General features: G+C 41.4%; 1 protein-coding gene across 1 annotated transcript in view; it reads right to left on the bottom strand.

The window, feature by feature from the left end:
- LOC113406044 (pyruvate dehydrogenase (acetyl-transferring) kinase isozyme 3, mitochondrial) overlaps positions 1–14,458 on the bottom strand; it is an 87,412-nt gene that overhangs the window by 18,204 nt on the left and 54,750 nt on the right. The window contains exons 4-5 of the mRNA XM_026648208.2: positions 13,472–13,656; positions 11,460–11,549 (exon numbers count right to left, since the gene is read on the bottom strand). Of these exons, the coding sequence (XP_026503993.1) occupies positions 11,460–11,549; positions 13,472–13,656 (275 nt within the window). The remainder of the gene's footprint in view (positions 1–11,459; positions 11,550–13,471; positions 13,657–14,458) is intronic.

Here is a 14,458-nt window from a genome sequence, read left to right as displayed (position 1 = left end):
CTAGGGACGGGCCGGGGGCCGGCGGTGCTGGCCCGGGGGTGCTCGGCTGGGGGCTGGCCCGGGGCCGGCACCCCAGGGCCCGAGCCGAGCCAGGCTGGAGGGGCCGGGGCCGGCCGCCGGAGGGGACCAGACTGGGCCGCGCCTCCTCCCTCCCCCCCCGCTTACCTGCTGCCTGCTTCAGGCTTCCCGCGAATCAAATGTTCGCGGGAAGCAGGGGAGGGGGCGGAGACTTTGGGGGAGGGGGCGGAGTTGGGGCGGGGGCGGGGCGGGGCTGGGGGCGGGGCCCCGTGGAGTGTCCTCTTTTTGGACACTCCAAATATGGTAACCCTACGTTTGGGGACGTTGGAGCTCAAAGAAGGCACAATCAAGATTGCAGGGTGGGATTGGTGTGTACCATAACCCTGTATTTAAGAGATTTAAGCACAGGTGCAATTTGACATTCTGGAAGGGTACAAGGCACTACAGGCCAACCTTAAATCTGAATTTACGAAGTTTTTAGCCAGTGAACTTCCCTTGTTTTTTGAATAAGTGGACATAGTGCGGGGCTCATGGTTGCAGGGCACCTGTGGTGGGGGAGTACAAAGGCTTCCTGGGAACACCTCACTGCCACTCAACTACCAGTTCTGCTCTCCTCCTGGCCCCTTTGTAACCCCGGTAGGATTGGAGGGACTTGGAGGAAGGAAGAGGGGGGCAGTGAGGAGCATACATATCACCTGCAATCAGCAAAAGGGAGTGGAATGAAGCCCCAAACTTTGTACTCCGATTTGGGGGGCTAGGTTAGAATGAGGGGTCTACGCACAAAACTCTTCAACACAGGAGTATTGCAAAAGTGTTAAGATGCTCATTAATCTCAATGGGATGTTCTCAGATGAATGAGACCAGATGAAGATGAATACGGTCCGATACAATAGCTCTGAGAGGGGTTAACTGATGATTTCATCTCAATGAGCGTTCTCCTCCCCGATCTACCCTAGATTCTGTTGTGGAATACCAATTTTCAAGGCAACAACACTATGCAAGTGGGTTTTAAAGAAATTTGAATAATAAAGTGAACTCCTTATTGGGGGAGTTGAGGCAGAGCTTATCCGAGGAACCCTTTCCCCAAATGACTCCAAATTCACAGCCAGTAGTATATACCCTTGGCCTTAATATGGCACGGCAATATTATGATAGTTCAGTAGTACCACCATAGGTATGGTTGCACCAGGATTTCCTTTTTAACAGGGGTAAAAAAAAATCCTACAAACATTCTCTTTTGCGTTAGAATATCATTTAAAAATATTTATTGTAGTTTGTGCATTGCTTGATTTTTCTATAGTAGTTTATATTATTTGCGGTTTGTTCTGACTATTTTAAGAAGGGCCAAGCAACTGAATTTTTTTTAATGGCTTACATTTTCTTCAAATCCCTTTGTAATTTTTTCCCCCTGTGGTTATTTACCTTACTTACAGTAACTGCGGTTCTTCGAGATGTGGTCCAACATAATCCTCTCAGTGAATCTTTTGGCCAGCAGCTTCCATTGGCCTATGCTTACACCCTGTGTGTTCTTGCCCCCACTCCCAAGGGCATAAAAGGACAGAGCAGGGCCAACTGCCTTTTACTTCCTTTGCCAAAACAGAATCCAGGTGTTAAAGGATTCCGTACCAGCAGGGAAGGAGGGCGGGTCACAGAATACATATGGACAACACAACTCAAAAAGAACCACAGTTATGCAAGATATCTTTTTTCTTCTTCGAGTGCTTGTCCACACACACACACACACACACACACACACACACACACACACACACAGTCTCCACTCCTGGTGACTTTCGAGCAGTAACCTGATGCTAAGAATTGAATGCTCAGAGTCTATTTGAATAGTGATTGTAACACAGCTCTGCCAAAATGGGCAGCTGCTCTATATGTCTTTACAGGGCAACAGTGTTTAGGGAATGCATGCATAGAACTCCAAGTGGCTGCTCCACGAATTTCAGAAATGAGGACACTTCTGAAAGAAGCGGCAAGAGCCCTTGTGGAGTGAGCTGTAACTTGACCAATAGACTCTAATCTAGCTAACTGGTAACATTTTATAAAATCTGATATCCATTTAGATAATTTTTGGATTATACAGCCTGTCCTGTAATCCCTTCTGCAAAGGCAATAAACAATTTAGATGAGATCCTGAAGGCTTTAGTTCTAGATAAATAGAGAGTGCTCTTAACACATTCAGAGAGTGTAGCTTCACTTTACTGTCACTAGAGTGAAAGAAAAACATGTAAGCGAACAGTTTTGGAGGTCTCAGAGAAACTTTGTCCTTGTGAAAAACAGTGGGCCTGCCATGAATGCTTAAAATTCTCCTGTGAGCCAATGTAATCACTACTAAGAATTCAAAAGCCAACCCCTCTCTATCCAGTCTCAGCCCCAAAATCAACCCAGCTAAAACCACATTAAGGTCCCAGGAGGAAGGAGATTCACATATATTGGAGAGAACACATGCATTAAGCCCTCGAGGACCCTAGTCACTTTAAGGTGTGATGATCTAGCGTAATCCTGTATTGGCGGATGCTGAGCTTTCATATTTGCTAGGTGAACTCTTACAGAGCTAACAGAGTCCTAATCTCTTTAATGAGAGGAGATAATCCAAAATTGTAGGAATATCAGAGACTGTGAGGGAGAGGTGATGCTGCTCTGCTCAAATAGTGATTTTTTCCCCCACCTGGCAATGTAAACCAATCTATTGTAAATCAAAATGGATCAAGATTTCTCCATGTTGGTTAACCAGCCAGCATCCAGGCTGAGTTGGTGTGGACAAAGGATGAAGAAGTTACTCACCTTGTGCACTAACAATGGTTCTTTGAGATGTGTGTCCCTAAGCGTGCTTCACTGTAGGTGTGCTTGCATGCCTGCGCTGATGATCAGAGAACTTCAGTAGCAGTGTCCATTAGGCCCACACACACGCTGTCTCCCCTCACGCCCTACCACAAGGCTACTCAGCACACATGGGCTAACCCCCCTCAGTTCCTTCTCAACCGTTCCTGGCTAGAAACAGAGCTATTCACAGTCCATGAGGACCATTACTTTCAATTTGCATCTCTATAGTTAGTCTCCTGGTTCTTAGTTGTAGTTCTAATTTTTCCCTTTTTCTTATCTTTTCTCCCTAAAAATAAAAAATAAAAAAAGACTTTTTCCCCCACTCCTTTTTTCCTTCTCTTCCCCCACGGGGATGTGCCCAGGTCACCGGGCTTCAAGAAGTGCCTCTCTTGCAAAGAAACGATCCCTGTCACAGACAAGCACTCCCAGTGCATTCACTGCTTTGGGAAAGGACACATTCAACAAAAGCGTGGTCTCTGCCACCAACTCAGGCCCCGGTCTCATAAGGACAGATTGCTCAGACAGATGATTATCTTCATGGAACTGGCTCTCCGGACCCACACCACGAGTTACCTAGCAGATGTGAGACTTCCCCTCAGGCCTCAACATCTAAATGCTGTGGGTTGAATAAACAAGCCATTGACTCCTCTCACAAATAGTTGAAAAAGAGAGTGGAAAGTCCTTACAGTGAACCCTGAGATAGCCGCAAATGCTCTCTGGCACACTCGGTGCCGACGGCACCAAGACCTTCTCAGACCAGTACCCATGGCTCATGAAAGTCCTCAGTGGCAGGCACCATTGACAAGCCCATGGTCCCGATGGGCACAAGCACTGAGTCAATGGCACCAAGGGACAAGGACATGAGTAAGCACTCCTCTAAAAAGACGTTGCTGGTACGTGATCCTACATTGATACTGTCATCAACACCTCATTAGGCACCAAAGCGACCAGTATGGACAAGATCTCCATCCCTCCCGGTACCGCCAATGGCACCAAGTCAGTCGGTAATACTGGAATTCTAACACTCTAGGGACCTCTGTGTATCAGATGTACTGGAGCCTCCTCAGTGCCAAGACCTTCACGAGTTTTCGCCTGGCTCAGAAGTCTTCTGGACTGCCCCCTCATGTTCCTCCGCTCTCTAGTGAGGGCTCAGATTGCGAACCTGAGGAGGTGGCATCACAGTACTCATTTCCGGCTCTTTACAGTGCCCGATATCAACAGTAGTAATACTGGGAATCTTGGGCTGTATATTGCCACCATGCCTCTTGAGCTTCTAGTCCAACCCTCAAGGCACACCTCTTCAGCCGTGGCTTCCAGAGCTTTGGAACCTCTGGAAGAAATCATGGAGGAACACGAGAGCACTGTAGAGGAAGAAGTGACCCCAAGGACATATCCTCCTCCCCAGATAAGGCTGTCTACTTCCCCTGCCATCTCTGGTGGATGACTTTTGCCTCTTCCAGGACATGGCAAAGAGAGTGACGGACACTCTCCAAATATCACTAGAGGAAGTTGAGCACACCCACCATCATCTCCTTGACATACTCCACTCATCCTCTTCTTCAAAGATCGCTCTACTATTAACAAGGCCATTCTAGACCTGGCAAGAATCATTTGGCAGACCTCAGCGTTGTTGGCAGCTACTTGCAAGTGGGCAGACAATAAATATTATGGCCCAGCGCGGGAGACTGAGTTCCTCTTCTTCCACCCTCCACCCAATTCCATCGTGGTTAATTCCCACAGCCATCAACACCAGATGAGGTCCTCTGCCTATGATAGGGACTGGAAGAATTTGGAAGCATATTCCTTGCTTCTTTTTCTTTTGGCATGAACTTGAAGCTTTGCTGGTTCATACGCTCCTGGGCAGCAGTGACCACAAGTGATCCAGGTGTGGGGTGAGCATAAAAATATTCAGATCTCAAAGAGGGAACTTATTACCTCCTATCAGCTTTCGTTGACACTGGCAGTATGGTGGGTGATATCTGTCACAAAATGTGTGCCTGTTCTAACAGACCGTCATTAACGCATTGCCAGTCTTTCCAATAATGAAGTATGCAGGATATTTAGACGTGTGCGATTTTTCATGTACAACCTGTACCCGCATCTCTAATGTTTCAGCCATTCTTCTGAGGAGATTCTGAAAAGTTTTGTAGTTATCTGGATGTGATGGCGTCGAAACTACAGCCTCATCAGTTGATGAACAAATGGCAGCAAGAGTGACATCAGTAGCATGATCTTACTCCTAAGAGGCCTTTAGTTGTCAAGAGATGCTTAGGCAGCTGCTAGGGTTGAACTCCCATAGACTCTACAGGGGAGGGCAATTTGTCTCTGGAATGGATAGAGGAAGGCTTTCTAACATCTGGAGAGACCCCAGGAGCCCAGTAAAGGCAGGGGTGAGGTCCATAGGCGAACTGTGTATGGAGCCGAAAAGGGGATTGGGGAATACCAGATAGAACATCCCTCTCCCTATAATTCCTGTATTTATGTTGATACACATGTACACTAAATTCTCTGACTGAGGTATAGTAGACTCAGGAGTCATTAGGAGAAGCCTCCATACTCTGGTCTGAGGCTGATAAGGAAAAGGAATACTCCTCTAATGGTGGAGCAGGAGTCAATGTAATTTCTTTGGGGACAACCCTTACAGACACCATATGTGGACTCTGTGCCAAGCTTCTAGTGCAGCTTGGGAAGCAGAAATTGCTGTAGCATGTATCAAAGAGGCAGGATCCCAGGAACTGGTAGCAGAGCCAGTGCTTACCAAGGAACTCTTGGAAGAAGACTGCTCAGATTTGGATGGATCTTGTTTACCCAGATCAGAGGCTGGTCTGAGATTTATCCAAGAGAAAAAAGATTTCAGTGAGCTTCTCTTGTTTTCTGAGTTTGTTATGAAAATGAACAACCAACAGAACATTTGCTCATGATGTGCTGCTCATTGAATATAAAAATAAACATTTTAAGTGGCCACAATTAAGCGGTATAGCTGTCTTGCTTACAATACTTAGCAATACTTAAAACTGCTTGGAGATGTTTGTTCAGCCGCGAAGATTGAAGACCCAGTGCCAGATAACAGAAAAAAGTGTTTAAAAGCATTACCTGAAAAGAAACCTAACAACAAACACTTTACTAACAAAACTATACTACGACTATTCTAAAAGTAACTATCTACACAAATTTAAAAATTAACTATGCAAGTGTGCAAAAGTAAAACATATTGCTTGCAAGTCTGTGTCTCACCCATGGGCAATAAGAAGGAACTCAAAGACAGTTGGTCCCACTCTGCCATTTTATGCTCTCCGGAGGGAGGCTTGAGGGCACTTACAATACGGGCCTGGGCTAACGGATACTGCTGGCCAAAAGATTCCAATCTCAAGAGCACTGGGAACGTGGGCACCAGGAGTGGAACACATACCGAAAAGCACTTGAAGAACTCACTTAGAAGGGTGAAACTAATAGGTGTGGACCCTTGGTGTGTGTAGCTTAAATTATTGTAGAAACTTGAAATGTGTTTTCCATGTTTATTTTTCATGATTAATATAAGTTACTATTTTGACTAATGGCAGTATCCTACTGCTGTGTTACAATGTCAACCTTACACCAGTCCTTAGAACAGAGCTCTCTATCCTGGGTGCATATCTTGATCCTCAGCAATCCCTTTGATCACACTGACACTGCTGAGAGTATTAGCCCCATTGGTCAGGAATGGGATGAGAAGCATGCATCACGATCACATTAACCGAATGCTGCTGCTTACTAGAGTCTTTCATCTTCCCTCTAATTAATTAATTCAATTTTCCTTGGCAATGCTTCTAACGTAAATCTGATTAAGCATGTGGATTTCAGAACATGGCTCTTAAACCAGAAACTGTATCCTCAGGGCACAACTTCCAGAAGAAGACCATGCAGAGTACAGGCTGAAAGCAACTAATGATTAAAGGTCTAGAAAACATGACCTATGAGGAAAGATTGAAAAAAAAACCCTGGGTTTGTTTAGTCTGGAGAAGTGAAGACTGGGAGGGGGTGGGGAGGGGGAGAGACATGGTAACAGTTTTCAAGTACATAAAAGGTTGTTACAAGGAGGGAGAAAAAATATTCTCGTTAACCTCTGAGGATAGGACAAGAAGCAATTAACTTAAATTGCAGCACGGGAGGTTTAGGTTGGACATTAGGAAAAACTTCCTAACTGTCAGGGCAGCTAAGCACTGGAACAAATTGCCTAAAGAGTCTGTGGAATCTCCATCATTGAAGATTTTTAAGAACAGGTTAGACAAACACCGGTCAGGAATGGTCTAGTTATTACTTAGTGCTGCCTTGGATGCAGGAGACTGGACTAGAAGACCTCTTGAGGTCCCTTCCAGTCCTACATTGCTATGACTCTTTGCACAAAATATACATTCTTTGAAATCTACTTAGGGCAGAGCTCAAACTCACCGCACATGGGTACTTCTCAGGTTCACTGGCTACAGCATGTTAGTTTTTTGGTTTGGTGGAATATTTGGGGTGTCCCTTAGTCAAAATATGAGGTCATTTGAACACTAACCCTGCCCCCAGGCCTCCTCAAGACACAGCAACTTTCAACAAATAAACATGTGGATTTTAGTGCACTTAGAAAAACCAGTAAGCTAGTCTCAACTAGAGGTGGGTGACTTTATTTGGCAAATAGTAAATTTCCCAAGAAAATGCATTTTGAGGGGCACTGAAACTATGAAAATTTGGGTCAAATTCAGCAAACAGTTTTAGCTGGAAAAAAAACCCCAACATGAAAATTTCAAAAATGTCATTTCATATCAACATTTTGTTTCAAAATATCATTTCAAATTGATATTAAAATATTTCATTTTACCTGAATAAAAAAAAATTCAGTTTTTTGTTTTATCAAGAAAAAACTAATAAATTCAAGTTTCAGTCTGAAACTTTTTTTTTCCCCTTCTGATTTTTCAGTTCAGCCACTGAATCAAAAAATAATTATTCATCAACTCTAGTCTCATCTTTAACTAGTGGTGCTACTGTCTCACTATAACAAAACGATTCAAGTGATTAAGGATTATATAGCCGTGCCTATCAATACTTGTTAGATTTAAATGTTGTAATTCAGTAGCTTAAATTTCAAGACTCATCAATATGGCATCAATAATTATTATGGTTTAGAACAGAAAAACAAAAATCAAAGGAACATCAAGAATCCATTTTGATTATATTTCCTGCTTTGGCAATCTATGCCATATCTCCACCTGCTGACAAAAAATTGCAACACAATGCACACAACAGCTATCTTGAAAACACACTGCACAAAACAGCACTTCTTATAAGGCAGCCATCGTTAACTGATAAAAATAAACTGTTTCACCAATTACTATGTATACTGGAAAATACTAATTTATGAAGAATTTGCAACTGCAATGACTTCATAAAAAAGAAAGAAAATCTGAATCTATGGGGTTAGAATTCTTTGATATCAAAATAACGCAAACTCTTATAATTTATTCTCAAGTTCTGTAATTTATAGTTATTTATAATTCATATACTACATTTCACATGGTTTCACTAAACATTCAAAAAACATTTAAAAAAGCTCAGTAAAAATGAGGTCACTTAGGGATAGACTACTTACTCCAAAAGCAAAACTGGGATAAGGTTAATATTAATCTTCAAATGCTTATAAAGCAGCAAGACTGTAAGTGAAACATTACAGACACATCAACTGATACACAAATGTATAACAAAGGGTGAAATAAAGTATCACATTGCTTGAATACAGTTCCACTTGCAATCAGTACTATGCAATTAGTATATATATTTAGGCAGCTGCTACTTAAATATTAAAAAATGCTTTGTAATTCTGCTGTATTAGAGGCTTGCTGAACAAACTTATTCTGTAGGGTTTAGCATGTCCTTTTTCTTCCTTTTTAATATACTTGAACTTCTATACTGTTGCTTACACAAATTATGTATTTTATAGCATATATCAAAATAAAATTTTCAAGTACGTACATGGATAGATTCCGTAGTTTTAAAAAGGTGCTTTGTGTTCCACTAGTTTCTCACGTGGTGTCTCTCCTTCCTTCATAAGGATCATAATACCCTCTCCTAGCACTAAGGATTCCCTCCAACTATTTTCTTCATTTTTCTCCCCTCTTTTAAAGCATTGTGGGAACACTCCCTTAGAGGCAATCAGTTTTGCTCTTTGAGTTAATATGGAGGAAATCAGATCAACAGAGAACAGCATGGATACCTCCTCTCATGGGTGTAAAATGGTTTCTGCTTCCACTATGTTCATAGCCCTTGTCAACCCAAGAACTAAAGACCAAGATTTGATGCCCAACACCAGTTCTCATATGGCATCCCAATATTCTTCCACTAGATTACATCTGGCATAGTTGGCCAATATGTCTTCACATGAGAATGTATCAACTGAGAATTCACATTCCATACACAGACGACACTAATAGGTACCCAATGTTTGTGTGTGTATATGCTCAGATGTATATGTATAGAACACATATATGCATGTGCATTTATTCATGTGCATATGGAACATTTGTGTGTGTGTGTCCACACACACGCATGCTCCATGGGAGCAACACTGTGTGACAAGGTGTACAGTTATATCAAAACTTCCCTATATGCTTGGTGCCCAAAGACAAAAGCCAAGAGTTTCTAAATATCTGAAGATTATTCCTGTATTGTAATACTCCTGGGGGAATTCTGCAACAAAAAATTAAAAATTCTGCGCACAATATTTTCAATTCTGCATATTTTATTTTTCAAAACACCACAATATAATCACATCAGATTCAATTATTTTTGATCATTTATTTCAAATACCTGTCAGCAAGTATGTCTGTACTGTTACAGACAACAAAAAAGATTCAGGATTATTAATATAGAACTCTGAGTAATAATTCATTTAAAGTACATTACAGAAATATATTTCTTGCACCCCTCAGAAGCAGTGCAAAGGCTTGGGGGGAGTCGGGGTGACAGCGGACTTGAGGGAGAGGGAAGTAATTGCTGGGAAGGAGCGTGGGTGTGAACTTGGAAGGTTGTTGGGTATGGGTGGGAAAAGTATGGAATAGGTTTTTTGCAGGGGGTGGGGAGGAATTGTTAGGGAGCTTCCCCCATGCAGACCCTGGCTGACTTCTAGTCTCTCCCATTCAGTCAGGCACATCTGCCCCTGTCCCCCATGTGTCCTTGAACTTCCTGTCCACGTGTCCCTCCACTCCCACTCAGACATCCCTTCTCCCCATCCCCACGTGGCTCTGCACCTCCTCCCGTCCCCAGGTGTCCCTGCACCCCTTCTCCTTGTCCTCCATCTCCATGTGTCTCTGTGCCTTCACTCAGCCACCCCCTGTCCCTATGTGGCCCTGCACCCCCTCCACCATTCCCATGTGTCTCTGTGCTCCCACTTAGACACCCTCATCTCCCTAGCTGGCCTTGCACCTCCCTCCCCTCTGTGGCCCTATGCCTCCACTCCCATTCAGCTCCTGCCCCAGTCTGTCCTCCCTCACTAGCCCTTATGAGCCCCTGTCTGATCCCCTAGCAGCACCACGCTGTCTGTCTCCCCATAGCCCCTGTCTCCTGACATCGCCGGACAGGCATTGTGAAGAAGGCAGGTTCTGTCTTCCCCAGCTGGCTGGGAGCTGCCCTTTGTTCTATCTCCACAGAGCCCTCTGGTGGGCAAAAGGCAGAACTGCAGCAACTTTCCAGTGAAGTTACAGTATTTTCTGATGGGACTGGTGGGGGAGGCTGCTCCGTTCTAGTGCCATAGAGCCCTCTGGTGAGCAAAAGGTGTAATTGCAGCAACTTTCCAGCAGAAGCTTTTTTCTGCACAAAAAAATTAAAATTATGTATGGCTCATTAATTATGCGTGCACGCAGTGCAACAGAATTCCCCCAGGAGTAATTATAACCTCACTTTCTTATGGTGTTTGTTTCTTTATTGTAGAGCCTTACTTGAATAATTGTACAAGAACAGATGATTATGTATTTCCTTGATTTCCTTTAGAAAGGATGTCAAGTAGAATATGTATTCTTAAATACTTTTTGGAAAATAATTTAACCACCACATCAAACATAAGAAAAGGATAAAAAACTTTAATCGGTCCTTGTAGTACAAGATAAAGTTATAATTCCATTTTTTGTAGCTATATTAACATTCCACTAGTTTCAGATTTTTGGATTTTGAGGCCACTGGAAAGTGTGATATAGTAGATAAAGCACCAGGCTAAGACACAGAGACATGAGTTCTAGTTCCAGTTCTAGTTCTGCCCCTGGCCTGCTGGGTGTCCTTGGACAAGCCTTTACTTCACCTCTGTCTCAGTTTCCCGATATGTTAAAAGGAGATAACTGTACCCACCTTCCTTGTAAAGTACATTGAGATCTACAGATGAAAAGTGCTGTAAGAGCTAGATATTATTAATATTATTAGGAACTTTGATATTTTTATGGCCTCACTATAAGCAACTGAATGTGTATCATTCCTTAGAGGTTTTTTAAAATTTTAATTAAATGGAAATATATTTTCTGTCTTGGACACCTTAACTAGTTATGTATGTATAAGTGTAAATTGGGGTTTGAAACATAATACAAATATTAAATTTATCTCCTTACCTTTTACTACCTCAGCCACATTACAGGTAGGATCAATACTTCCAATATGCTTGGGATGAGCAGGATTAGTATCTCCACCAAAAAGAAGTGCTAAGAGGAAAAAAAGTTGACAGTTAAGTGAATGGCTATTACATTTAAAACAACATAAAAAAGTTAAATCAGATAATGTGTTGAAAAGATTCGGTGTCACTCTGCAAAAAGATACTTCACCATAATGTCAGTCCCTGATCAAGACTATTGCCCTCTCTCTAGGGAAAACTTTGTTTAAAAATTATAGCTTGCAATATCTGATATAATATGAGAAATGAATGCACTGGAGTCCATTTATGTCTATCCAGAAGGAAGAGAAAAAGTCTCATAGTTCTCAGGATAGACTAGAGTCAGTACAGATACAAATGAATTCATATAATTATCTCAGTGCATAGCTATTACAATAATGAGGATGTTACAATAAGAAGGTCCCAGTAGGTAGGAACTGTAAGTATAAAAGGTTTCTAATACTTAGCATCCATTCGTCAACAATAAATTAAATAGAATTCTGTAGGGGTCAAGGCCAAATTACATGAAGCCTCTGTTTTCAAAACTTGTCCTAGCCATCTCTCTTTCAACACTTAAGAGAGCAATCTGCCCTTAACTAATCAAGGCCGGATCACTAGAGTTTGTCTACACAAAGAAATTCCACCAGTTTGATTAAAGGTGTAATATTAAACTGGTTTAGTTAAACTGCTGCAACTTTGTACAAAGTAATTATATAAGCCAGGTTTAAATTGGTATGAGTGTCCAGACTCAACGTTGCACCAGCTAACTAAACCAGTTAACATCACAGTTAGTTAAACGGGTGCAACTGTTGTGTTTAGACTAGACCTACAAACTCTGATAGGATGAAACCTTTATTTATTATTAACATTTATTTTCTAAGAGGGGCCTTTTTATTTATCTAGCTTTGTTGTCTTTGTTTCTATGTCTGGCCAGATTTATTGCTAAGTGGATATACTATTCTAATCTTTTTAGCCTTGTTATACTAATGCAGTTAACACCTTTCACTGGTCATATTATAAATAAGAGTTACTGGATACATATGTAATTGTTAGTAATACACCCTGGATTTAACGTTTTTCCTACCATATAACCCTACCATATGTAGTGTGCCCATGTTTCTAAGATGTCACAAACAGAAAAATATTGGACAGGGAATGAAACCCTAGAGCCCATGATGCAAATATACACTTCAAGAGATCACAAGATTGACCTTAACTTTGAAATGCAACAAATATTGGTTACTGGGAGCTATGTAAGTAATTCCTTTCACACTACAAGATGAATACCAACAATGGATACTTAAACAATACAAACCTGAGAATCTAATTTGAGGGAAAAGTATGAAAATCAGAACTACTGTGTTGATTAATAAAGGGAAGAATAACAATTGAAATCTCAGGTGAGAAATAGTGTTTTTAGAAAAGAAAAAAAAGAGGTTGGTGAATTAACAACAGGAGACAGCATAATTTGCTGGAAACTATTTAGCTCTTAAAATATGCACAGTGAACAAACACTACTCATAAACACAACAAAATTAAAAAGGTGGAAGACTTTTTTGTCTGATGATGAAACGTGTCAAATCTACAGAGCGGACTGGTAGGCAGAGAAGATGTAGTTATTTTACTAGTACCTAAAAATACCTTATACATCGCCTTGCACACTGTATCTGCTAACAGGGTGGAAAAAAAAATGTAGTCACATTGACAAAATAGAACTATTGAGCTTCACTGCAAGCCTATCACTTTGGAATACAGGGCTGTTATTCTGCTTAGTGGTTCAAATTAATTTCTAGACACCTCAAAAATACTGCACTACTTAAATAACCAACTGTCACAATATATCATCTACCATCTTCACCTCAGAATATTAAAATTAGTCATTGGTGCGAGGAATGCCAAATCAATGCTGTCATTTTAGGTTTATAAGCAACAACCAAGTATTCCTCCAAGTTGAAAAACAAAGCAATTACTTACTGTGCTGGTTAATAAGCATGCGGAAAGAGATGCGGTTGGTGTAGAACCTATCTAGAAAATACTGGATGTTACTGCTAACAAACGGATCAAAGCCATACTTTTCCTTGTACTCAATCACCCCTTGAGCCATGGTAGGAACCACATCATTGTGTCTGTTCCTTACTTTAATTAAAACTTCTAAAAAGCTGAAAGAAACACAAAATTAGAAACAGAATGTTAGAGTAACAGGAATCTCTGCATCTCACACCGCTGTTTTCAAATATTCATTTGCATATAAGAGTTTCTTATTGTTTATCCCCCAGAGTCTCCAAAAGTTTATCAAAGGAACAGAAGTCCACCTACATTACTATCTACCACACGTTATGCTAAAGGGAAATATATTAGGGTGCAACAGTATGTTCAAACTACTGTAAACATTCAAGGCCTCTTGATAACTCTAGTTATGTCCCATAACAATTTATTTAAAATTGTGTTTTCTCCAGACCTTTCTTCTCTGACAATCCAGAACAGATGTCACTACTTCTGCTTGGTTCGCAAATTCTGCAGGAGACAGTGGACTGGTGGGGAGATGACTTAGAAGAGACCAGTTGGCTGTTTATCAGAATTACCAGAAAGGTGTCCCCCCAGTTTGTTTTTAGAGTAGATACCAGATGGAAGGAATTTATGAGGATGGTTATGTTTAAGTAACAAGTAGTATTGCCATGTGCACAGACACAATTCTGTTCAGTTTCTTTTTATGCCTCTAGAGGGCAGAAAACACACAATGGCGCTTTCTCCTTTTTCCTGTAGTATCTTCCCCTTTGAGATCAAGAAGTTTTAGGAGCTTACTTTCAGTTATTCTTTTTAATGGTATTGATGCAAGACAACAGTAGGCATATATTCTAAAATAGATGGAAAATGTTACTTTCTTGTCAAAGCAGACCAGAGCCTGTGATATTTAAAGAATTACCCTTTCCTTTTACATACAATTCTTTTGAGGTACAAAAT

This window comes from Terrapene carolina, unplaced genomic scaffold (genome assembly GCF_002925995.2).
Source record: "Terrapene carolina triunguis isolate 2854851 unplaced genomic scaffold, T_m_triunguis-2.0 Scaffold22, whole genome shotgun sequence".
Taxonomy (NCBI): domain Eukaryota; kingdom Metazoa; phylum Chordata; order Testudines; family Emydidae; genus Terrapene; species Terrapene triunguis.
This window is presented reverse-complemented; position numbering and strand designations above follow the sequence as displayed.